Consider the following 27,161-nt stretch of genomic DNA (forward strand, 5'->3'; position numbering starts at 1 on the left):
CACCCCTCTCAATGCACCAATGTACAGAACACCCCTGGTCTTCACCTTTCATCCCACCAACCTCCGTATACATTATGGCATTTTCCGCCATCTACAAATGGACCCCACCACTAGGAATATATTTCCCTCCCCACCCCATGAGCATTTTGGAGAGACCATTCCCTCCGTGACTCCCTGGTCAGATCCACACCCCCTGCCCCCATCCTCACCCTAGTCCCAGCACCTTCCCCTGCCATCGCAGGAAGTGCAAAACCTGCACCCACACCTCCCCCTCACCTCCGTCCAAGGCCCAAAGGATCCTTCCACATCCAAAAGAAATTTAAGTGTACCTCCATAAATATCATCTACTGTAACCATTGCACCAAATGTGGTCTCATCGGGGTGACAGGATGCCAACTTGCAGATCATTTCAGAGAACATATCTGAGGTACACGCACCAACCAACCCCACTGCCCCGTGGCTGAATATTTTAACTTCTCCTCCCACTCATCAAAGACATGCCAAACCCTAACAACCCAACAGCTGGAGGAAGAAGGCCTCATTCTCTGCCTTGGGAACCTGTAACCACACTGAATTAATGTGAATATCACCAGTTTCCTCATTTTCCTCCCCCCTACCTTATCTCAGTCCCAAGCCTCCAACTCGGCACCACCCTCTTGAACTGCCCATAGTCTTTCCCATTTATCCGCTCCACCTTCCTCTCCGATCCATCACCTTCACCCCCATCTTCATCTACTTATTGCAATCTCAGCCACCTTCTACCCCAGCCCAACCCTCTCGCATTTATCTCTCAGCACCCCCAGCACAGACGCCTAATTTCTGGTGAAGGGCTTATGCCCAAAATGTTGATTCGCCTGCTCCTCGGATGCTGCCTGACCTGTTGTGCTTTACCAGCATCACACGAATTGACACACATCAGGTAAAAGCTTCTTTATTTTACAACATTTCTAAATGAAACTCACTTCCTTTCTTTGACTGATAGGTGTTTCCGACTTTGTGATTTCCCATCAACCTGTAAAAAGAAACAAGCTTTTGACCTTGATTTAGTTGGATGTGGCAAACTCACAACTGATACTGACAATAATATTACAAATGAAGTATAACATAGGATAAACTAATTACATGTATACCAGAAGTACAATTAAAGAGAAAATACACTGAGACACCACATAAATGTCATTAACATGGCCAGCACGAAACAAAAATATTTTAGCACATTTCTAATTGAAAATGAATCTGAGATCTGAGAGTTAACTCACCTATGTAAAAAAAAAACTACACAAATCTTAAATTGATGCACGTTATTCAGCAAAATTGACAAATTCAAAGAATTCTCACTTCAGGGAAAGTAGTGAATGGGGCCACTGAATTGATGGATGTACATACAATAAAGCAATGATATAGAATTAGAGTCTATACTGGGGAATTGGGTCATGTAATGCAATTGGAAAACTATCCTTTGAAGCTACATGCCAAGATTTGAATCTAGCCAGGTCACAGGACGGAAATCTTATGTTGGAACAAAGCAAAGGGAATGCTACATTACATCTTTAGATAACTTTCATGACCTAAAAATGCTTCTTGCTGACCCTGGATTTCCACATTTGGGAACACATTAAAATTCTATGGCATAGATATTTGTCAACTTCATGAAAGAAAATCCAAATAACTTTCCATTCTCAAATTTATCAAGTGTTTAAACCATTCAGTTTTGCTGGTTTCCTCATCGAGCACGTGGAAAATGCCTTTGAAACAATAGCTTAAATTGTGGTTGAATATTTTCAAGCTTGCTTTAAATTTGTGCATGCATCAAACAAAAAGGGACACTTGAATTTTGATATTTGTCACAAACAATGCTATTCATCTCATCTTTGGTTAAGTTACTTGCACCATAAAAACAAAGTGAATCACTTTCTGGAAGCAAAGTAGAAAACCATGTGAATTCCAATTTGTGTAATCAATTTGAAGGAAACTACCAATTAAGTACCAATCAGCATAACAAGAATGTACCTCCTATTAATAACACCAAAACTCAAACTTAATTCGTTTAACCACCCGACAGACCACAGGGACAGATCCGTCCCAACAAACTGAGGTGTATTCAAATCTAAATCAGAAAGGTGAAAAATTAGCATTCTAACTCATTGCAACATTCATAGTAAAACTGAGTTTAATCAGAGAAAATACAAGAACTTATACACTCTAAAGTTAAACTAAAGTCATATTTTACCCATATTTCTTCAATCAGTTCTTCTTTCAATGATGTGTTATGTATCTGGATAGATCTGTTGAAAATAAGATTTAATATAATAATTAGATCTGTTTTATTATAAGACTCCTAAAGACCCTAATGGTTTGGTAATATGAAAAAAGTTGCATTATTTACATTTTGAAAATTTGCATATGTGACATGATGTTTCATTATTGAGGCATAATTGATGACCATAGCACTCAATTCATGATACCATTATCTCTGACAAATGACGATTTTTGCAAAATGTTGCCTTCCGGTTATTAGTAGTTAATGTGTTCGGCAAGTGTCTAACTGGCATCTACATACGATTTGCCTTTCTCAGCAGTAAATAATGAATAGGTACTGTCAGAAATGTGCTCTCAAAACTCATTCACACAGAATAGACATGTTGTGCATTTATCACAAAACTTATGAAATGCACAGTACAGAAGTTTGTTTTATTAGCTGAAAGTGTCTTACATTTTCAATTACCATTGATATGTGTTTGCAAACCGAACATGCAAATCTGGTGGTAGTGCAAAGCATAAATGAATTAGTGAATGTGGCTAAAACAGTAGCACCATAGACAAAACTGTGAGTAATCAGTAATTGGCAATGGATAACATAATCCAACTAGCAGTAAACAAAAAGCCTCTTAATTCCAAAGAATATTGAGTATTTAAGTAAGCAAATTTACGCTTTAACCTTGGACTGTTGTTACCAGTGGGATATGTAATAATTATTTGTAGCAAAAATAAGACCAGCTGTAACAGAAGCATTTGTATGAGAGATCTGGTTCATGAATTCAATGTGTTAGCTCAATCTGTCATAATTTCACCGGTAAGATGGAAAGAAGGGTGCAGGTTTGCGTTTCACTTAGGACCTGAACGCAAATATCAAGGCTCACACTGCAATGCAGTAGTGAGGGAGAACTACATTGTCGGAGGTTCAGATGCCAAATGAAATCAAAGAGTCGGTATAGAACCTCAGAAAAAAAAAAGAGTTGGTTAAACCAGTTAATGTGGGTCATTGATGAAAGTCACAAAATCAAGCAATACATAAGGAATTTAACTGAAGTATAGTATAGAAGATGATTTAGTTTAGTACAAGGAGCTAAATTCAACATCTGTTACATAAACATATCAAGTCACTGCTACCATGAGTTTGTTTTCTAACTGCTAAGTAGATTTATTAAGCACTTAAAGTTGAAGGTAACAAAACTTGTTTTTATACAGTACTATTAAACATAATAGTCTTAAGGCCCTTCACAGGAACATTATAAAACAAAACACAACACAGGGTCACATAGGGAGATATTTAGCCAGATGATCGAAAGAGGTATGTTTTGTGGAGGAGGGGGTATTTAATGGCAAAAGGTGAGTTAGACAGCCAGGGAGGTTTAGGGATGGAATTATAGACTTGGGGATGAAGCAACCAAAGACATGGCAACCAAATGTGCAGCCAGTGAAAATAGTGAATGTTCAGCAGGCAGAGAGGAGTGTAGATATTTCAAGTGTGTGAAGCTAAAGAAATTAGAGTTAGGGAGGTGGGCAAGGCTATGGAGAGATAGTGTGATTTCTCACATATATTTGAAATCCATATTAAATGAAAATTACCTCTTTGACTGAAGATGCGACAGATCAATAGCTGTGTCAGGATAACTAAAGTTTGCATTTTCTTCTTCATCCTGATCTATCTCAACCTTCTGCAAATCTCCAGAATCTTTCAGTTCATCCTTTTTAGCTGGTTTGTCCAATTCATCTTCGGCCTTGTCCTTTTGGTCGTTTGCAGTCACATGCACCTCTTTGCACTGCTTGTTATCAGTTTCTGTACTGACCTCTTTCTCATCACCACTACTGCTCTCAGTATCCTGGTGATCCACTGCATCTCTTTGCACCTCTTCATGGTGGTTGTTTTCAGCTTCAATACTGGTCTCTGTATCATCAGAACTACTGCTATCATCATTGTTCTGTTGAACATCTGCAACCCTGTGCACCTCTTTATACTGGTCTTTTCCAGCTTGTGTAGGAGCCTCTTTGTCATCATCACTACTGCTCTCATCCTGCTGACCTACTCCAATCCCCTTCAGCTCCTCACAATGATTGTTTCCAGCTTCTGTACCAGTCTCCTTGTTTTCATCGCTACTGCTTTCATCATCGTCTGATTGGGCTTAACAAAAGAGTTTTGAATTACAATTTGCATTAATCATAGTGCATTGATATTAATGAAGCAAATCATATTTTATAATGTAAGCTAAAAATTTAGACAATGATATATGGACACATGAACTGTAAAATTAATACACACACACACATATATATATATTCTGTATATACATTCAATATACAGAAAGTTGAGTTTAACTAATATAGGTTGTATGGTTCTGATGTTCTCCTCTACACCAATAAAGCAGTAAAATATTATACTCCTGTTTGAAGTCATTATGGAAAGGTTTATAATATTATCAAAAGATAGTTCACTTTCTTTTAAAATCATAACTTTCTCATTGCCTAACAGCTCAATGGCTTGAATCTTTGCATTTCAAAGTTATCTTTCATACTTTTGAATGCTATTTCAGGAGCAGAATTTCAGTGAAAGAAAAGGACAACCGGAATCACGGCCCATTTTGGGGTAGTAGTGAACCAGAAAACTGTCAATATTGGTCTTTATAATTGGTCACTACTTTGAAAGTGGGAGAAATTTCAGGAGTCTGCATATGAACAGTTGAACACAGAAATCTAGATGATTCGATGCTTTACCAACTGATGCACTGTTGATGCACCCAATCTGCAATGATTTATAAATTTACTGAGCAAGCAAGAACTTACTTTTTCACCAAAAATCTCACATCGGAATCATTTGAAACAAAAAGTGACAACTTGTTGAACAGGGTGTAACTGTTTTTATTGATGTACTAAGTTCATAATTATTACTGAATTGTATCTGAAAAAACAGTTTCGGAAATCAATCATTGAGGAGAAAGGTGCTGGGGAAGCTGGGAAAAAACAAAAATCAATATTTCAAAATCACTTTAAAATGTTTAAAACTTCTACCTTAATCCCACGTTTATGTCCAAATTTTGACCTTGCTCTCTGAAGTAATACATTAAATAATGACGATCACCCAAGACATATACTTAAAACATTTCCAGTATTTAAGATACAAATACAAACCAAATCCCAGATTGTTCAAAAAGTTATCAATAGTTCTGTGGAAGAAGATGTCATTGTTTAAAGCAACTGCCATTTTGCAACAAAAGCTTTTTATGATAGTCACATTGCATGTTTTCAGGCTTGTGCAGAATATTTTAAATGTACTCCTGTTAGGCATATTATGCACATCATAATTCAGCAAGGGAACTGAAAATGTATGGTAAATTAGGTCACTGAATTTTATTTAGCTCAGTTTTTGATTATCAGCAGATTCATCCTTTCTATTTGTGGGCGGCACTGCTGCCTCACAGCACCAGAGACCCGGGTTCAATTCCTGCCTCAGGCGACTGACTGTGTGGAGTTTGCACATTCTCCCCGTGTCTGCATGGGTTTCCTCTGGGTGCTCCGGTTTCCTCCCACAGTCACAAAGATGTGCAGGTCAGGTGAATTGGCCATGCTAAATTGCCCGTAGTGTTAGGTAAGGGGTAGATGTAGGGGTATGGGTGGGTTGCGCTTCGGCGGGTCGGTGTGGACTTGTTAGGCCGAAGGGCCTGTTTCCACACTGTAAATAATCTAATCTAATCTAATTTCATATTTCTAAAGGGGAGAATTATTGAACAGCCTTACAGTTGCTATAAAGCTATGCATACATCACACCATGTTATCACTCAAAATGTTGCATTACAGATGGCAATATTTCAGGTGAAAGTATACCAATAAATATAGGTAGAGAATTAGGCCATTGAGTCTGCTCTGCCATTCAATCATGACGAACAGGTTTTTAATTTTCCTGCCTTATCCCCATAATCCTTAATCCCCTCACCAATCAAGAACCTATTTATCGGTCTTAAATAAACTCAAGGACTTGGCCTCCACAGCCCTCTACAACAATGAGTTCCATAAATTAACCACCTTCTGGCTAAAGAAACTCATTATCTCAGTTCTAAAAGGGTCATCCCTTCAACTCAGAGGCTGTGTCCTCGGGTCCTGGTATTTCCTACTCGTCTCTTCACCAATCCACTCTATCGAGGACTCTCAGTTCTCTAGGTTTCGATCAGATTCCCTCCATAATCTTCTAGACTCCAAAAGTGCGCAACCGTTCCTCATACACAAGCCCTCCATCCTGGGATCATGCTTGTAAACTTTCTCTGGACCCCCTCCAATACAGCACATCCTTCCTTAGATATGGACCTCAAAACTGCTCGCAATATTAAAACTGCGATCTGACTACAGCCTTATCCAGCAGTACATTTCTGCTTTTGTATTCTAACCTTCTTCAAATGAATGTTAACATTGTATTTGTCTACCTAACTGCCAGTTGAACCTGCACGTTAAACTTACGAAACAGGACTCCCAAATCCCTTTTGAGCTTCAGTCTGCCAAAGCCTTTCCCAGTTTAGAAAACATTCTATGCCTCTATTCTTCCTATCAAAGTGTACAACCTTACACTTTCCTCATATTCCATCTTCCACTCCTTTGCCCACTCTCCTAGCCTGTCCAAGTTCTTCGACAGCTTCCCCACTTCTACTACGTTACCTGTCCCCTACCGATCTTTGTCTCATTTGCAAACTTAGCAGCAATACCCTCAGTTTCTTTGTCCAGAGCGTTAATGTTTAACATGTATAGTTACAGTCCCAACATTAACTTTTGTAAAACTCCACTCGTCCTTTCATGGAACTTTAATTCTCACTGACTGCCTTCTGCCAGTCAGCCAGTCCTCTAACTGTGTCTGTACCTTGCCCCAGGGGCTCTTACTTTATTTAGCAGCCTCCTGTGCGGTACCTTATCAAGGCTTTCTTGAAATCCAAATAGATCACAGCCACTGGCTCTTCTTTGTCTAACGTGCTCATTAGCTCCTCAAAGAATTAGAGCATATTTGTCACGCATTGACCTCCCTTACTCAGCCCTATTTTACTATGCACCTCTAAGTACTCCTCAAACTCAACCTTCATAAAGTCAGTCAAAAAGTGTGGTGCTTGAAAAGAACAGCAGATCAGGCAGCATTTGAGAAGCAGGAGAGTTGACGTTTCAGGAGTAAGCCCTTCACCAGCAACATTTCTGATGAGGGGCTTATGCCAGAAACATCGACTCTCCAGCTGTGCTTTTCCAGTGCCACACATTTCGACTCTGATCTCCAGTATCTGCAGTCCTCATTTTCTCCTTAACAACAGGACTCTAAAATCATACCAATGACTGAGGTCAGGCTAATGGGCTTTTAGTTTCCTATCTTTTGGCTCCATCCCTTCTTCAACAGGAGTGTTACATTAGCCATTTTCCAGTCCTCTCGGACGCTCTCTGACTCCAGTGATTCCTGAAAGATTACCGCCACAATCTCTTCAACTATCTAATTCAGAACTCTGGGGTGTAGTCCATCTGGTCTGGGCAATTTATCCCCCTTCAGCCTTTCAGCTTCCCCAGCATCTTCTCCTTAACGACAGCTCCTACCTTTGCCACCTGACTCTCCTGAAGTTCTCATATGCCACTGGTGACTTCTACTGCAGAAATTGATACAAAATACCTATTCAGTTCCTCCACCATTCTTTTGTTCCCATTATTACTTCTCCACCCTCATTTTCCAGCAGTTCTCTTCCTTTTCGAGATCTAAAAAAGCTTTTGCCATCTTCTTTTAAATTGCTAGCTAGCTTACTCTCATGTTCTCCCCTCCATTGCTTTTTTTAGTTATCTTTTGCTGTTCTCTTTAAAAGCCTTCCCAATAATCTTAATCACTTTGTATGTTTTCTCTCAGTTCTAGACTTCCCTTGTCAGCCATCGTTACTTCGCCCTCCCCTTAATATGTTTCTTCTTCCTGGAGATGAATTTCTTACGGATGCAATTTTATAAAGGTTCAATTGAACAAATAAATTCTGAAAGCTTCTCATAAATGTTGTGACATATAATTTTATGTATCAATTTTCTTCATTACCTAAAGGTATAGTGTCCTCAGAAAATAGTTCTGATGTGCTGCTAGTTACCGTCTCCATGTCTTCATCTTGTACTTTTACTTTCCGCTCACCTACGTGCCTGCATATAAATTGTTCATCAACCTAGGTACGAAAAAAACCTATGAAATTTATTAGGAAATAGTAACTTACCAAGCAAGATACTTGCAAATGTTCTCTTCTTGACTATTTTTCAGTAGAAGTACAAACTTTCACAAGATGCTGAAAGTTCTAAGTATGCTGAAACAGATGGACACTTAAGAGCATTGATATACAGATGGATCTTGTGATCCAAGTAGAAGGGCAACAGTTTAGAAAGATGTTAAAAAGACATACAGAATTCTCAGCTTTATAAATAGATGCAGAGTGCACAAAAGCAAGGAAGTTATGAAGAAATGTTGCAATTGGAGAAGTTTGTACAATTCTAGCTAACACACTCTAGGCAGGATGTGAAGGTTTTAGAGGGAGTTCAGAAAAGATTTACAAAAATGATTCAATAGAAGACAAGCTTTAATTATGTGAATAATTGCAAAAGGTGGAAAGTTTTTGCCTTAGGGAAGGATATCAGTAAATTTGACAGAAAAGTGTTTAAAATCATGAGGGATCCATTAAGACAAGAAATAAATGCTGGCCCAGTGAGGCCCAGATCCCAATCTTGAGTTTTTTTTAAAAATGGTGTAAAAGGTTGAGAACCCGAAGACACAACCCAACATTAGTGGCGCAAGAACCAAAGGCAATAAGAGGAATATCATTTTTACACTGACTGGTTAGGATCTGGAATACATTTCATGCAAGTCTGGTTTTAATTGTCGCCTTCAGAAAGGGAACTGGATAAGCACCCTGAAGAGGAAATAAATTACAAGCCTACAGGGAAAGGGAATGGAAACAGAATTAGTTGAGTTATTCTTACAAAGAACTAGTACGGACAGGACAGGTCAAATTGCCTGCTACTGTGCTGTAACTATTCTACAACTGAACCCACTCCATTCAGTTTCTAGTTGGTGCAAGAAGTATTGGAGGGGAGGGCTGTGTCTGAACAAATACCTTGCACTTCCTGACAGGCTGTTTAACATCGGAATTTCAGCTCCTACTGTGAATGACACTGTATAAATACATTCCATACAAACTAATTTACTAGCACACTTTATGATGTGGAGATGCCGGTGTTGGACTAGGGTGGACAAAGTTAAAAATCACACAACACCAGGTTATGGTCCAACAGGTTCATTTGGAATTACTAACCTTCAGAGCACTGCTTCCTCATCAGATAACTACTGGGGCAGGATCATAAGACACAGAGAGTTTACAGCAAAAGATCCCGGGATCTTTTGCTATAAACTCTGTCTTATGATCCTGCCCCACTATTTACCTGATGAAGAAGCAACACTTTTGAAAGCTAGTACTTTTAAATGAACTTGTTGACACGATAACCTGGTGTTGTATGATTTTTAACTTTATCACACTTTAGCACAACCGCCAAATATAATTAAGGGGTCCAACTATATTTGGTGTTTCAGTTTTCATCTTTTTCCATCTTAAGTTTCTAGAAAAGTAGTAATACATTACCTTAAATAAAAAGCCAAATCCCATCATAAGATAAGAAGGTGGAAGATAGTTCTTTTTACCTGAAAACACAAAGAAATGGTATAAAATTTATTTTGGAGATCAAGCAATAACTAACAACAACAACACGTCTGCAAAGCATTACACAACCAAATCAGATTAAAAAAAGAAAATCATGCAAATTACCATCATGCTGAAAACATTTCCATCTTCAAACCTTCCCACATTGAATTAATGCAGTTATTTTAACCAAATCAAAATAATTCGCAACCTACCTGGCCTTCTAACCTTATGACTATCTGGGAAGGGAATCAACATCTCTTGACAAAAACATTCTTTTAAACAAATTAAGGTTTATAGTTGAAAATGATTTGTGGCAGAAAATCTCAGGTTGAAAAATCTAAAATAATGGAAATATCATATTCATAATCAAAATGTCAAATTATCAAGCCACTAAATCAAGATGAAGATCGGTAACATTCTACTTACCTCTGATCATGAAACTTCCTGTGGTCAGATATTCTCCTGTGGGTGCTGTTTTTGATACCTGAAGATTTAAAGATAGCACATTTGCGAATGTATTTTCTACATTTATTTATGGTTATTTTGAAACAGATGTAAATAAAAATTATGAGCCAATGTGATATCACCAATATGTGTCAAATACTATGGAATAAGCAGCTCAACATTTGCAATTCTGCTGTCAAACATTTCCGACTATACCCAGATCATGGAATGATGCTGTAAAAATCAAGGCCAGGTAATTTTTTTCATCAAAAAAAAAACACCACAAAAGTTTGGTATGAAATGTCACCCCACATGAAATGTCACACTGATTTTAGAACTATCCAGTTTGGCAGCTTAAATCATTATGCATAACCCTGAGGAATTCATCATTTCTGCTAGCTTCAAAACTACAAGGAGGTCATTCTCCTATAAGGTCACAGTTGAGTTCCAGCGAAAGTTCGCTTAATAGAAAATCGCTTAACAGAAATAATGGGGCCTATAGAAAAAGTGGAATTAGGAGCAGACGACAAAAAAAACAAACATTCACAATCATACAAATATCACCAAAAGCCTAACAAAGTTTAGGACAGCCTGAATGAAGGTTGAAATCATACTTATTAATGAAATAGAAGTAAAGTGAACACATTACATTGAAAAAATATTGTTAATGCAGGGACAGAAGGTCATCATCATCACTACCTTCACGTGCAGTTGCACTTGCAGAAGTGGACAGCTTTGGTTGATTGAGAGATATACAGGTACAAGAACAGATTAGAAAGGCAAATAGTTTGTATAAGAGTAATGCAGTCCTGCAGGAATAATGCAGGTCTTATACAGGAATTATACAAGTATATTCTTGCCTCAGAGGGAAAGCAATGAACATTGATTAATTTAATTTTTGAGCTAAAGCGCTCAATGTACAATATGGTAACTTCCATATTCTCTGACAGCCGCGGACATTGACACATGCAGAATGGCATGCAGACTTCTGCGTTTACATGGCGCATGCGCAGAATGGTGCAGAGATTTTGGTGGAAACACAGAACAAAGTGTGCAAAACGCTCACCGCTGGAATCACACTATTGTGAACAGACATAAGCATTCTTGAAAATACCGTTCCTAATTCTTTAGCGACATTGTAGCCAAATTGCCCTGCCGAAATACGCTTTATTTGAGAACTACCTGTACGTTACAGTGCCAAATCAGTGTGAGAAAACATTTTGTCTAATCTGTTTTAAATGGTTAATCCCTGTTAATACTTGTAATCAGGGACCAATCTAGTTACCAGATGGAAGACTGACATGATATAAACTAAGGTTAAGAACTTGAAGAAAAACAGGCGTACAGGTCTAATGTCATTTATCTTAGCAGTAGTGAAGTTAATGTGAGCCCAAGATCAGATCTTATGGGCCAACAAACAATCTATTTTTTTCTTCTTCACAAATTAATAAGTGAATAATCAAATAAATTCACTTTAAGATGTGAAATACAAACCACTAAAGAATGATTTGGTGGGTTGGGAAGGGAATGAGGATCGTAAAAGAGAAGTAACTTGGTGTTTGCCACAACATAAGAAGATCGGTTCATGCAGTTACACAAACAAGTAGTTACCAACCACTGCTACATAGTTGTGTGAAAGTATCCAGCAGAATCAAGGCACTTGAGCACAGGAAGAGAATAACTTCTTTTAAAAAAAAGTATTTTCTCAGAGTTGTTAGGATCTAGAATGTGTTTCCTGGAAGTGTGCTGGAGGCAGATTCCATACAAGGTTTTAAAAGAGAGCTGGATATATATTTGAAAGGAGATGAATCTAGAGGGCTATGGATATAGGGTTGGAGAATGGGACGAGCCGAGTAGCTCTTTCAAGAGACGGTACAGATATTTTGGGTTGAATGGTCCCTTCTTTACAGTAAAATTCTATGATTCTATAGAAAGGAAGTAATTTGATTGCACTTTCCAGTGAACAGCCATTCCTGATTCAGCAGGGTGCTGAAACTGCTGGGAAAAAAATGTGGTACAGAAACAAGGAAAAAATACTTGAAAACACACTTTTAAAAGCATTGTAAAAATGATTAACAGCAAATAGTCAGAATAATCTGTATAAACAAACAATTTTACTTTTACATAATGACATAAGAACTAGGGGCAGGAGTAGGCAATTCAGTCCCTCAGGTCTGCTCCACCATTGAATACGATCATACCTGATCTCATCTTGGTCAAAACTCCACCTTCCTGCCCATTCTCCCTTTAACCTTTACTGATTAAAAAAAAATCTATCTCCTCTTCAAATTTACTCAGTGTTACATCATCCACCATATTCTGAAGTAGTGAATTCGACAGGTTCATCACCCTTTGATAGAATTAAATTTTCCTAAACTGATTTAACTCTACTATCCCATCTCCTAAAACTACGGCCTCTCATTTTAGAGTGCCCAATGAGGAAATGCTCACTCTACATTTATTTTGTCAATCCCCTTTAGCATATATATACCTTAATTAGATCTTCTCTCATACTTCTAAACTCTACAGCGTATAGGCCTAAATTGCTCTCTCTCAAGACAAACCCCTCACCTCTGAAATCAATCTAGTGATTCTCCTCTGAGCCACTTCCAATGCAACAACATCCCTCTTCAAGTAGAGGGACCAAAGCTTCATCCAACACTCCAAGTGCGGTCTCACTAATACCTAGCACAATTTCAGCAACAACTTGAGCAATAAATGCCACAAATCTATTTGCCTTCTTTATTACCTATTGTACTTGCATATTAATTTTCTGTGATTCATGTACAAGGGCACGCAAATCTCTTTGTATTGAAGCACCCTAAGGTTTCTTTCCATTCACATAAGTTGCCTTTCTATTCTTTCAACCAAAACCTCACACTTATCCATGTTAACCTTCATCTGCCAAATTCTGGCCCATTCACCTAACTGTTCCACGTCCATCTGCAAATCTATATTTTTATCTTTATTGCAACTTACTTTCCCATGTCTGTCAGTATTACCTACAAATTTGGCTTATAGTATCTTTTATTCCCACATCTAAGTTATTAATATGGATGCAAGGACTGAACCTTGTGGCACCCCCAATAATTACATCTTGCCAATGAAAAAAAAACTCATTTATCCCAACACACTGTTTTTTGTAAGTTAGCCGTTCCTCGATCCAACCGACTAAATTACATCCAACCCCATGTAATTTTAACACATTTACATTTTCTTCATTTTTGCGAATATTGCTATTGATTATTCAACCATCACTACATACAAATCCTAACTTAACCAGGCCTACTTCAATTAAATCTTATTTTGATTCATTTTATAATAAATATCTTCATTGATATATGGTAGATTTTTATCTTCACCAGAATTTGGCAAAACAAATTGCTCATTCAATTTTTATCCTGTGTATTTCAATGGGTAGGCAATCCACGCTGTCAGATTACTTAGAGTAGAAAGGAAAAAAACAGCCCCACATATTTAGATTACTGTGTCAACCATGTCTCACATGTGATCACAATATCACCTGACTCAGAAGTTTGAGAGTTCAAGTCTCACTCCAGAGGGTTTATGCACTGAAGGTATGTAGTACTGCTGAGATAATTCTCAAATGACATGTTAAATCGGGGCCCATTTCAAGTGAATGTAAATGTTCATTATTTGAAGAAGAGTCGGGGAATTCTCACTAATTATCAGGTCAATATTTATGGTGCAAACAACGTTACTAGACATTAACATTATTTTTTGTGGGCTCTTCCTACATGCATATCAGGTGCTGTGTTTTCCACAACAGTAACTGCACTTCAAATGTGATCCGCTGGCTGCAAAGTTTTAGGATTCCTGAGGTATGAAAGTATGTCTCTCTTTTGTATTCAAAAGATTAGCAATCTAGTTTGACTAGAGATGTTTAATGTGCAGACGTCCACAGTGTAATAGCATGGAGAAAAAAATGCCATTATAGCTAGTTACCTGATTATGATAGACCCACCAAGCACTAGTAATTACACGTGCTTCCCATGCAGCACTGTAGCAAACTGCCATTGTGCCAGCTTCAGTTAATGTACGTGGTGGAATTGGTTCCCCTGTAAGTAAAGAATAACAATAACAAAACTTTTCATGTAAAGCAGCATGGAAACCAATTTGTAACATGAAACATTAAATGAATTGACCTTTTGGGTTCTTGATGACACAGCTGGTAGCACCATGGAGATCTGCATGTACATAAATATCACCTAAAAAACAAAATTCAAAATGAACAAGAGCCACCATAAAAATAAAGAAAACAAAAACAATACTACAACTGGCCCCGAAATTCCAAATTCAGGAAAAAAGGTAAAAATGGTTAGGATTCCTAGTGATCACCAGCAAATGCCAATGAACTACATGTGTGGTGATTTTAAAAGGATGACGCTTAGTTTTGATGCATTTAGGTTTTGAATAGTTTGTCACACTTTTGGCCCACAGGAATAATATTGGAAGGAGACAGGGTAGAGGAAATGTTGACAATTGCTTGATAAATACAGGATTATACAGATTTCCCAGAAATAAGTACAGGTCCACATTTAATTTCCTGGAAACACAGAAGATTTCTACAAGCCCGTGGAAATTAAAATAGGTTCAGAAAATCAGTTCTGGTTTAAGAGGTATATGGACCAAATGCTGGCAAATGGGACTAGATTAGGCTAGGATATCTGGTCGGCATGGACGAATTGGACCAAAGGGTCTGTTTCTGTACTTTACATCGCTATGACTCTAAGCAGTTAATGCTTTCAAAATAGGTCAAAAATGGTGACAAAAATACTCGTCACAAAGCAGTTGAAGTACAAAGATCAGAATGCAATGCTTTAATTCTACAGAGTAAGAACTGTCTGGAGTACTGCATTCGTCTGGGCACCAAACCTCAAGAACCTCAACTCCGTAACAATTCACAATTCATCAGAATGATACCAGGACTTAAAACAAAATTAAGTTTTGCACATGGTTTACATAAACTCAATTTAAAAGTATTATTTATTTCTCTTCAAATTTAGAAGTTTGAGAAATGATCTAAGCAAAGTTTTAAAATGATAAAATGATTCAATACGATCATGTCATGAAAATTTCATATTTCATAATCTCAGTGGACTAGAGTTTGAAGAATGTGGATTCCTGGATTGTCTTCATTTTAAAAAAAGTCAATAAAAGCCCAGCTTTTCGATTTCTGAAAAAAATCTAATTGTGGGTCCAGTGTAGAATTGAAGCGCTGCTCCAGTCTTAATTCTGATTCTCTTCCTGAAACATTTCTGGAAGATTGGCTGTGATTTAATGGTTTGGCATGACACATTCCAAGAGTTTGAATTGACTTCTATTCCAATGCTCAGATATTTTAAAGACACAAATGCTAAACCAGTTGTTAAAGATAACAATACTCATATAAAAAGTTGCGTTGCTGAGGCCAAATGTTTAGGTAAACAGCAGAAAGTGGACTTATGAGAACAAGCCATGATTGCATTATTGTGCAACCCAGCAGTACAGAAAAATTGCACTTTAGAAACAGCACTCAAAGTGTTGGTGATGAAATTGCGTTACAGCCAACACACATTTTAAACGTTTGCGCTTTAGAAACAGTGTCCCCAATTCAATCGCATTACAATGAATTCATGTTAACGGAACGCACGTTAATAGCAGAACAATCAATAATATTCAAGTTGTGATGGGAGGTCAATTTATATGAGTAATATTTGAAGTGGAAATCCACCTTCTCAGCTAACTATCTATTTTGTCACCAAATCAACTGATCACAGAGATCACAGGTCAGAAACTGTGCCTACCGACTCCACCCCTAGAGCTGGCAGAAAAGGAATCTAAAAGTATTTCTATTTTGAATTTTCATTGACAGTCGTCAGTCATTAATTTGTGTATGCTAAATTCATTAATTGTATCAAATTCATCAAAATCAAGAAGCATATAAAATTATACAATTTCAATTTTTATCACCATATGGAAAAGAGCACGACTTAATTGCAAAACATGCATTAAAAATTCATGGAAATTATCTTCAACTCCTCATTTTCAGCACCAAATATCCAATCTGCATCTCTCATTATTACATCATACAGATCAACATCATCTTCAATAAAGTAAAAACAAGGGCTGCAGATGCTGGAAACCAGATGAGTGTGGTGCTGGAAAAGCACAACAGTTCAGGCAGCATCCGAGGAGCAGGAAAATTGACGTTTTGGGCAAAAGTCCTTCATCAGGAACAGAGGCAGAGTGCCTGCAGGGTGGAAAGATAAATGAGAGGAGAATGGGGGTGGGGAGAAAGTAGCATAGAGTACAGTAGGTGAATGGGGGTGGGGATGGAGGTGATAGGTCAGGGAGGAGGGTGGGGGAAGATAGCAAAGAGTACAATGGGTGAATGGGGGTGGGGATGAAGGTGATAGGTCAGAGAAGAGGGTGGAGTGGGATAGGTGGAAAGGAAGATAGGCGGAAAGGAAGATAGGCAGATAGGACAAGTCATAGGGACAGTGCTGAGCTGGAAGTTTGGAGCTGGGGCGAAGTGGGGGAAAGGGGAAATGAGGAAACTGGTGAAGTCCACATTGATGCCCTGGGATTGAAGTGTTCCAAGATGGAAGATGAGGCGTTCTTTCTCCAGGTGTTGGGTGGTGAGGGGAGCAGCTGTGAAGGAGGCCCAGGACCCCCATGTCCTCGGCTGAGTGGGAGGGGGAGTTGAAACGTTGGGTCAGAGGGCGGTGTGGTTGATTGGTGCGGGTATCCCAGAGACGTTCCCTGAAGCGCTCTGCTAGAAGGCATCGTCGCCCCAATGTAGAGGAGACCGCATCGGGAGCAATGGATACAATAAATGATATTGGTGGATGTGCAGGTGAAACTTTGATGGATGTGGAAGGCTCCTTTGGGACCTTGGATGCAGGTGAGGGAGGAGGTGTGGGCGCAGGTTTTGCAATTCCTGCAGTGGAAGGTGCCAGGACGGGAGGGTGGGTTGTTGGGGGGGGGGGCGTGTACCTGACCAAGTAGTCACAGAGGGAATGGTCTTTGCGGAAGGCGGATAGGGGTGGGGAGGAAATATAGGTGGTGGGGTCCGTTTGGAGGTGGCGGAAATGTCGGCGGATGATTTGGTTTATGTGAAGGTTGGTAGGGTGGAAGGTGAGCACTGGGGGGTTCTGTCCTTGTTACAGTTGAAGGGGTGCGGTCTGAGGGCGGAGGTGCGGGACGTGGACGAGATGCGTTGTAGGGCATCTTTGACCACGTGGGAAGGGAAATTGCAGTCTCTAAAGAAGAGGCCATCTGCTTTGTTCTGTGGTGGAACTGGTCCTCCTGAGAGTGAGGTGGCACGGTGGCACAGTGGTTAGCACTGCTGCCTCACAGCGCCAGACACCCGGGTTCAATTCCCGCCTCAGGCGACTCTCTGTGTGGAGTTTGCACATTCTCCCCGTGTCTGCGTGGGTTTCCTCCGGGTGCTCCGGTTTCCTCCCACAGTCCAAAGATGTGCAGGTCAGGCGAATTGGCCATGCTAAATTGCCCGTAGTGTTAGGTAAGGGGTAGATGTAGGGGTAGGGGTATGGGTGGGTTGCGCTTCGGCGGGGCGGTGTGGACTTATTGGGCCAAAGGGCCTGTTTCCACACTGTAAGTAATCTAAAACAAAAAAAGAGGCGGAGGAATTGGGAATACGGGATGGCAGTTTTGCAGGAGGTAGGGTGGGAAGAGGTGTAATCCAGGTAGCTGTGGGAGTCGGTGGGTTTGTAAAAAAAAATGTCACTGTCAAGTCGGTCGTCATTAATGGAGATGGAGAGGTCCAAGAAGGGGAGCGAGGTGTAAGAGATGGTCCAGGTAAATTTAAGGTCAGGGTGGAATGTGTTGGTGAAGTTGATGAATTGCTCAACCTCCTCACGGGAGCACGAGGTGGCGCCAATGCAGTCATCGATGTAGCGAAGGAATAGGTGGGGAGTGGTGCCGGTGCAACTCCGGAAGATGGACTGTTCTACGTAGCCAACAAAGTGACAGGCATAGCTGGGGCCGATATGGGTGCCCATGACTACCCCTTTGGTCTGGAGGAAATGGGAGGATTCGAAGCAGAAATTGAGGGCGAGGACCAATTCAGCCAAACGAATGAGAGCGTCGGTGGAAGGGTACTGTTGGGGACATCAGGAGAGGAAGAAACAGATGGCTTGGAGGCCCTGGTCATGGCGGATGGAGGTGTAGAGGGATTGGATATCCATAGTGAAGATGAGGCGTTGGGGGCCCGGGAAACAGAAGTCTTGGAGGAGGTGGAGGGCATGGATGGTATCTCGAACGTATGTGGGGAGTTCCTGGACTAGGGGGGATAGTCCAGTGTCGAGGTAGGTAGAGAGGAGTTCAGTGGGGCAGGACATGCTGAGACAATGGGTCGGCCAGGATGGTCAGGCTTGTGGATCTTGGGAAAGAGATAGAACTGGGCAGTGCGGGGATCCCGGACTATGAGGTTGGAAGCTGTGGGTGGGCTTCACCAGTTTCATTTCCCCTTCCCCCACCTCACCCCAGCTCCAAACTTCCAGCTCAGCACTGTCCCCATGACTTGTCCTACCTGCCAATCTTTCTTTCCACCTATCCACTCCACCCTCCTCTCTGACCTATCACTTTCATCCCCATCCCCATTAACCCATTGTACTCTTTGCTACCTTCCCCCACCCTCCGCCCTGACCTATCACCACCATCACCACCCCCATTCACCCACTGTACTCTATGCTACTTTCTCCTCACCCCCTCCCTCCACTCATTTATCTCTCCACCCTGCAGACACTCTGCCTCTATTCCTGATGAAGGGCTTTTGCCCGAAACATCGATTTTCCTGCTCCTTGGATGCTGCCTGAACTGCTGTGCATTTCCAGCACCCCCCTAATCACCTTCAATAACAATCATGTCATCAGCCATATTAATCCACAAATAGTTATCTTCTATCATATCAAAAGTGATACTTATTGAATAATTTGATGATAATCTTGGCTCTGATTTTATCCATGTCCTCTACACCCCATGCGAAAGAGGTTGTTAATGTTAGAACTCATACACTGCATCCCTCGATGAATGTCATCTCTTAGAGTCATGTAGTCAGAGATTTACAGCATGGAAATAGACCCTTCGGTCCAACCTGTCCATGCCGACCAGATATCCCAACCTAATCTAGTCCCACCTGCCACCACCCGGCCCATATCCCTCCAAACCCTTTCTATTCATATAGCCATCCAAATACCTCTTCAATGTTGCCATTGTACCAACCTCCACCACTTCCTTTGGCAGCTCATTCCATACACATACCACCCTCAGTGAAAAAGTTGCCCCTTAGGTCTCTTTTATATATTTTCCCCTCTCACCCTAAACCTATGCCCTCTAGTTCTGGACTCCCCAACCCCAGGGAAGAGATTTTGACTATTTACCCGATCCATGCCCCTCATAATTTTGTAAACCTCTATAAGGTCACCCCTCAGCCTCCGACGCTCCAGGGAAAACAGCCACAGCCTGTTCAACCTCTCCCTATAGCTCAGATTCTCCAACCCTGGCAACATCCTTGTAAATCTTTTCTGGACCCTTTCAAGTTTCACATCTTTCTGATTGGAAGGAGACCAGGATTGCACGCAATGTTCCAACAGTGGCCTAACCAATGTCCTGTACAGCCAAAACATGACCTCCCAACTCCTGTACTCCATACTCTGACCAATAAAGGAAAGCACACCAAACGCCGCCTTCACTATCCTATCTACCTGCGACTCCACTTTCAAGGAGTTATGAACCCGCACTCCAAGGTGTCTTTGTTCAGCAACACTCCCTAGGACCTTACCATTAAGTGTATAAGTCCTGCTAAGATTTGCTTTCCCAAAATGCAGCACCTTGCATTTATCTGAATTAAACTCCATCTGCCACTAATCAGCCCATTGGCCCATCTGGTAAAGATCCTGTTTTAATCTGAGGCAACCTTCTTCGCTGTCCACGACACCTCCAATTTTGGTGTCATCTGCAAACTTACTAACTGTACCTCTTATGCTCACATCCAAATCATTTATGTAAATGGGCGGCACGGTGGCACAGTGGTTAGCACTGCTGCCTCACAGCGCCAGAGACCCGGGTTCAATTCCCGCCTCAGGCGACTGACTGTGTGGAGTTTGCACGTTCTCCCCCTGTCTGCGTGGGTTTCCTCCGGGTGCTCCGGTTTCCTCCCACAGTCCAAAGATGTGCAGGTCAGGTGAATTGGCCATGCTAAATTGCCCGTAGTGTAGGTAAGGGGTAGATGTAAGGGTACGGGTGGGTTGCGCTTCGGCGGGGCGGTGTGGACTTGTTGGGCCGAAGGGCCTGTTTCCACACTGTAAGTAATCTAATCTAATCTAAAGTAGAGGACTCAGCACCGATGCTTGTGGCACTCCACTGGACACTGGCCTCCAGTCTGAAAAACTACCCTCCACCACCACCACCACTCTCTGTCTTCTACCTCTGAGCCAGTTTGGTATCCAAATGGCTAGTTCTCCCTGTATTCCATGAGATCTAACCTTGCTAATCAGTATCCCATGGGAACCTTGTCGAACGCCTTACTGAAGTCCATATAGATCACATTTACTGCTCTGCCCTCAATCTTCTTTGTTACTTCTTTTCAAAAAACTCAATCAAGTTTGTGAGACATGATTTCCCACACACAAAGCCATGTTGACTATCCCTAATCAGTCCTCGCCTTTCCAAATACATATACATTCTGTTCCTCAGGTTTCCTTCCAACAACTTACTCACCACCGAGGTCAGGCTCACCGGTCTACTGTTCCCTGGCTTGTCCTTACCGCTCTTCTTAAAGAGTGGCACCAAGAATCTGATCATTCCACTTTTTCTTCATATTCTCTATGAACAACTCCTCGAACAAGGCATCAAATGATTGGTCTGACCATCAGAAGTCACAGCAATATCATTGCTGTTGAAGTTAGATTGCAACACATTAGCAAGGTGTGATCTGAACATGTCTCCAATAAGAAGAGTTTCCTTTACATCATTCTCTGGTCAGAAACTTTAAGCTTTCCTCAGAGTTTCCAGCAGCCTTCATCCATCCATTCTCTATGAATGTTGAAGATTACTCCTTTTGAGAAATACAGTTTTTTCTCTTGTGTACAATGGTGACAGTACAACAGCCAATCTAATCCTTTCATGTTGTTTTCACATATAGTTTAATTTCCAACTTTGGTCACGGTTCACTGGCTGACATGTCAAAAACTCATGGCAATCTCAATGTTCCCAATACAGGCCAATCTGTATCCATTATTTTTATGTTTGTTTACAATATGCTGAAATTCAATAAGGCTACAGTCAAGTTCTGTTGGAAGATACTATGAAACCTTGATATTTTGTCAGTGTACAAAATGGTTCTCTTCAAAGACCTGCTACACCACCCAGAGCTAACTTTGAATCCGCAATGCCCAATTTTTTGATCCGTCCAGATAAAACCATAAGAAACTGAGCATTCACTCTGGTGATTTTTGTGGACCTATTTTGTGACTTCATTTTCCAACTGCAGCCACAAGCTAGGCTTCCCTGTTTTTGCACATTTACTCTCAGGCAACTGCTTGAGTAGTGTAGCTTCCTTCAACCTTTAATGTTCTGACATGATAAATTACTTCGATGCTGTATAAATATTAGTCATCTCTGGGCTGTATATCTGTTATTTCATCTTGATATTATATGGCTGTATTAAAAGAGAAGGTTTGGCAGGAATGTAGGACACACCAATGAGATGGTAACCTGGACAGCAAACGTTGACATGTGCATTTTCAAGGCACTAAAACTTCAATAGTGTGCTCTACTGTGTTTCCATGAAAAAGTACATTTGCACCAGGGGAAGTCTGATTTTGGTGGCAAGTAGGTATAAATATGGATTTTTTTTTACCAGAAGGTGGGAGATTATCTTATACATGTGACATAAGAAATAGTAAGGATTTTTGGCCAAACGTTAATGCAAGAATTTGCAGAAGATCACCTATTATTTTAATATACATGGCACTTAAGTTCTCATTGAGAAAAGTCAGTCGTGGCAACTTCTAATAAAGTAAACCCAAGTTAATTGCATTTTTTTATTTTAATAAATGATTGTTATTTGCAAATGTACTATTTGGGGAACTATAGGGATAGAGAATTTTGCTGACAAGCCCAAAACATTCCCAGTGCCCCTGAGCTGCATCCTGCTAATAACACCATTCCATCCCATTCACTCATATTTACTGTGTTTATTTGGCACCGCAACACGTTCTTTTTTACTGGCAGGATATTTCACAAAGTGCACAAGAGCAGAACTATCCTTGAGAACCTTCGAGGATATCAGAAGACTGAGTCATGGAAATAATTTCTCTGCAGTTTTTTTTAAAAACATTGTTCACATCTCCTAAACCATGAACAATTTATGTAGAGAACCAATTCCTACCCCGTCCACCTCTTTTCTTTGCACAAGTAACACATAAATAGTTCTCATAGTATTTTAAATATTAATACTTTTTACTGGTGTAAGAAGGCACTACTTCGATTTGCCAAGTGGACAGGATTGCTAAGAAAGCATATGGTGTTTTGGCTTTCATTAACAGGGGGATTAAGTTTAGGAGCTATGAGATCTTGTTGCAGCTCTATAAAAACTTTGGTTAGACCACACTTGGAATACTGTGTTCAGTTCTGGTCACCCTATTACAGGAAAGATGTGGATGCTTTGGAGAGGGTTCAGAGGAGGTTTACCAGGATGCTGCCTGGAATGGAGGGCTTATCTTACGAAGAGAGGTTGACTGAGCTCGGACTTTTTTCATTGGAAAAAAGGAAGAGAGGGGACCTAATTGAGGTGTACAAGATAATGAGAGGTATAGATAGAGATGATAGCCTGAGACTTTTTCCCAGGGCAGAAGTTGTTAACACGAGGGGTCTTAGTTTTAAGCTGTTTGGCGGAAAGTATAGAGGGGATATCAGAGGCGGTTTCTTTATGCAGAGAGTTGAGAGAGCATGGAATGCGTTGCCAGCAGCAGTTGTGGAAGCAAGGTCATTGGGGATATTTAAGAGACTGCTGGGCATGCATATAGTCACAGAAATTTGAGGGTTTGTACATTAGGTTTACCTTACATGAGGATCAATGGTCAACATAGTGGGCTGAAGGGCCTGTTCTGTGCTGTACTCTTCTGTGTTCTACTCTTCTATGTTCTAATCCCTCCCTGGCTCAGACTAAGCCACATTTCACAAGCTAGTTTTCTATTTGATCCAGAGATAGGTTTGCAGCCCAATAACCTCTTCTGTAACCAACAAACCTCCCAAGCCATCCACTTTCGATTGTCTCTGTCCACATCTACTTGTCTCTATCCCTGCATTATCCATGCCTTTGTTGTATATAGACTTCACTAAATACACTTGAATTCATTTGAAACTTTGCTACCCAAATTTAAGTCCCACCAAGCTGCTGTTGTCCATTAATCTGCTCAATGACCTACAATGACTGCTGGTTCAGCTACATCTCGATGTTAAAATGCTCAACTTCCCTCCATGACCCTATCCTCCCACTTTCTAACATCCTCAGCTCTACAACCTTCCCAGTTCTTGTCATAAAACCATACAACGTGGAAACAGACCCTTTGGTTCAGCTCATCTATGCTGACCACATTTCTTAAACTAAACTAAATTCCCATTTATCGCTGTTTGGCTCAGTTCTCTTTAAAACCTGCCTATTCATGTACCTGTCCAAATGTCTTTTAAATATTCAACTGTACCTTCATCTACCACTTCCTCAGGCAGTCATTCCACATACGAACGACCTTGTGTGCGAAAACGTCGCCCCCTCATATCCCTTTTAAATCTATCTTTCTTCTCTCACCTTAAAAATATGCACCCTAGTTTTGAACTTGCCACCCTACGAACAATACTTTATCTATGCTCCTCCTGATTTTAAAAACCTCTATAAGGCTATCCCTCAACCTTCTATGCTCCAATAAAAATAGCCCAGCCTACCTAACCTCTCCTTATAACTCAAACTCTCCAGTCCCAGCAATACCCTGGTAAATTTTGCTGAACTCTCTTTAATTTAATAATATCCCTCCTATAGCAGGGCAACCAGAACTGAATACGGTATTCCACAAGTGGTCTCACCAGCATCCTGTACAATTGCAACATGACATCCCAATGGTCTTTGTGTGGAGCTGCAGAAAATGGGGGAGATACTAGATGAGTATTTTGCATCAGTATTCACTGTGGAAAAGGACATGGAAGATATAGAATGTAGGGAAATAGATGGTGACATCTTGAAAAATTTCCATATTACAGAGGAGGACGTGCTGGATGTCTTGAAAGACAAAGGTGGATAAATCCCCAGGACCTGATCAGGTGTGCCCTGGAACTCTGTGGGAAGCTAAGGGAGTGATTGCTGGGCCTCTTGCTGAGATAGTTGTATCATCGATAGTCACAGGTGAGGTGCCAGAAGACTGGAGATTGGCTAACATACTGCCACTGTTTAAGAAGGGAGGTAAGGACAAGCCAGGGAATTATAGACCAGCGAGCCTGACATCAGTGGCAGACAAATTGTTGGAGGGAATCCTGAGGGACAGGATGTACATGTATTTGGAAAGGCAAAGGACTGATTCAGGATAGTCAACATGGCTTTGTGCATGGGAAATCATGTCTCACAAACTTGATTGAGTTTTTTGAAGAAGTAACAAAGAAGATTGATGAGGGCAGAGCAGTAAATGTGATCTATATGGACTTCAGTAAGGCGTTTGACAAGGTTCCCATGGGAGACTGATTAGCAAGGTTAGATCTCATGGAATACAGGGAGAACTAGCCATTTGGATACAGAACTGGCTCAAAGGTAGAAGACAGAGGGTGGTGGTGGTGGTGGTGGAGGGTAGTTTTTCAGACTGGAGGCCTGTGACTAGTGGAGTGTCACAAGGATTGGTGCTGGATCCTCTACTTTTTGTCATTTACATAAATGATTTGGATGCGAGCATGAGAGTTACAGTTAGTAAGTTTGCAGATGACACCAAAATTGGAGGTGTAGTGGACAGCGAAGAGGGTTACCTCAGATTACAACAGGATCTGGACCAGATGGGTTCATGGGCTGAGAAGTGGCAGATGGAGTTTAATTCAGATAAATGTGAGGTGCTGCACTTTGGGGAAAGCAAATCATAGCTGGACTTATACATTTCATGGTAAGGTCCTAGGGAGTGTTGCTGAACAAAGAGACCTTGGAGTGCAGGCTCATAGCTCCTTGAAAGTGGAGTCGCAGGTAGATAGGATAGTGAAGAAGGCATTTGGTATGCTTTCCTTTATTGGTCAGAGTATTGAGTACAGGAGTTGGGAGGTCATGTTGCGGCTGTACAGGACATTGGTTAGGCCAATGTTGGAATATTGGCGTACAATCCTGGTCTCCTTCCTATCGAAAAGATGTTGTGAAACTTGAAAGGGGGCTGAACAGGTTGGGGCTGTTTTCCCTGTAGCGTCGGAGGCTGAGGGGTGACCTTATAGGAGGTTTACAAAATTATGAGGGGCACGGATAGGATAAATAGGCAAAGTCTTTTCCCTGGGGTCGGGGAGTCTAGAACTAGAGGGCATAGGTTTAGGGCGAGAGGAGAAGATATAAAAGAAACCTAAGGGGCAACTTTCTCACACAGAGGGTGGTACGTGTATGGAATGAGCTGCCAGAGGAAGTGGTGAAGGCCGGTACAACCGCAACATTTAAGAGGCATTTGGATGGGTATAAGAATAGGAAGGTTTTGGAAGGATATGGGCCGGGTGCTGGCAGGTGGGACGAGATTGGGTTGGGATATCTGGTCAGCATGGATGCATTGGACCGAAGGGTCTGTTTCCGTGCTGTACGTTTCTATGACTCTATGTTAAATGTCTTCTTTACCACCCTGTCCACCTGTGACACAACTTTCCAAGAACTATGTACCTGACCCCTTGATGATCTGTTCGACTATAGTACCTAGGGTCCTTCCATTAATTGTATAAGCCCTGCCCTTGTTCATCTTGCCAAAATGCAATAATCCAAAATAAACTCTATCTGTCATTGGCCCAACTGATCAAGATTCCTTTGCAATCTTAGATAACCTTCTTTACTGTCAACAAACCACCAATCTTGGTATCATCCACAAACTTATTAACCATGCTTCCCAAATTCATATCCAAATCATTTTGTTACGAAGTCAAAAGAGTGTACAGTCAGTTTAAGACAGAAACTGCTTCTCTGAGCTGAGAGATTGTGACAGCACATGTCTGTGTCTAGCAGACAGCTGGAGAGAGTGTTGAGAATTGATAAAATGTAATATTCAGCTCGGGGTAGTAGGGTAAGAGGTGTTACAAGTGAGTTAGATATCAGAATTGGAGGAACACAAGGAGAGTATTTCTGCAGATTGGAGGTCTGTGACCAGTGATGTTCCATAGGAATCAGTGCTAGGTCCGCTGTTGTGATGTTAGGACAACCGGATTTGAATTTAATCAATTAATTTAAATTATACCCAGGATACAAAAACTCAATTGAATTTGAATTTACTGTATTGACAACATTGGACCAACAAAAAGGTACATTGTTGGGGGTAAAAAAAGGAACGGCACTTTGAAATTAGTCAGAGCTAACTGCATATCGAACTGGAGAGCACAGGTCATCTGAAAATGGCTCTCAAAACTCTTTAAAGAAACCTCTCAGAAGGCATCATCTATTAAAAGTACCTTTTCCAGTAAAAAAAATCATAGAAGACGACCCAGGGAAAAGACAGCATATTTGGAAAACTGGAAGGAAGACTGCATAAGAGA

General features: G+C 40.8%; 1 protein-coding gene across 1 annotated transcript in view; it reads right to left on the reverse strand.

Moving 5' to 3' along the window:
- Positions 1-27,161, reverse strand: part of LOC140476223 (ribosome quality control complex subunit NEMF-like) — a 132,666-nt gene that overhangs the window by 23,955 nt on the left and 81,550 nt on the right. Inside the window, exons 18-25 of the mRNA XM_072568478.1 lie at positions 14,561-14,623; positions 14,361-14,473; positions 10,377-10,434; positions 9,891-9,949; positions 8,309-8,429; positions 3,850-4,402; positions 2,231-2,285; positions 963-1,012 (exon numbers count right to left, since the gene is read on the reverse strand). Coding sequence (XP_072424579.1) covers positions 963-1,012; positions 2,231-2,285; positions 3,850-4,402; positions 8,309-8,429; positions 9,891-9,949; positions 10,377-10,434; positions 14,361-14,473; positions 14,561-14,623 — 1,072 coding nt within the window. The remainder of the gene's footprint in view (positions 1-962; positions 1,013-2,230; positions 2,286-3,849; positions 4,403-8,308; positions 8,430-9,890; positions 9,950-10,376; positions 10,435-14,360; positions 14,474-14,560; positions 14,624-27,161) is intronic.

The sequence above is a fragment of the Chiloscyllium punctatum genome, chromosome 4 (genome assembly GCF_047496795.1).
Source record: "Chiloscyllium punctatum isolate Juve2018m chromosome 4, sChiPun1.3, whole genome shotgun sequence".
Classification (NCBI taxonomy): Eukaryota; Metazoa; Chordata; class Chondrichthyes; order Orectolobiformes; family Hemiscylliidae; genus Chiloscyllium; species Chiloscyllium punctatum.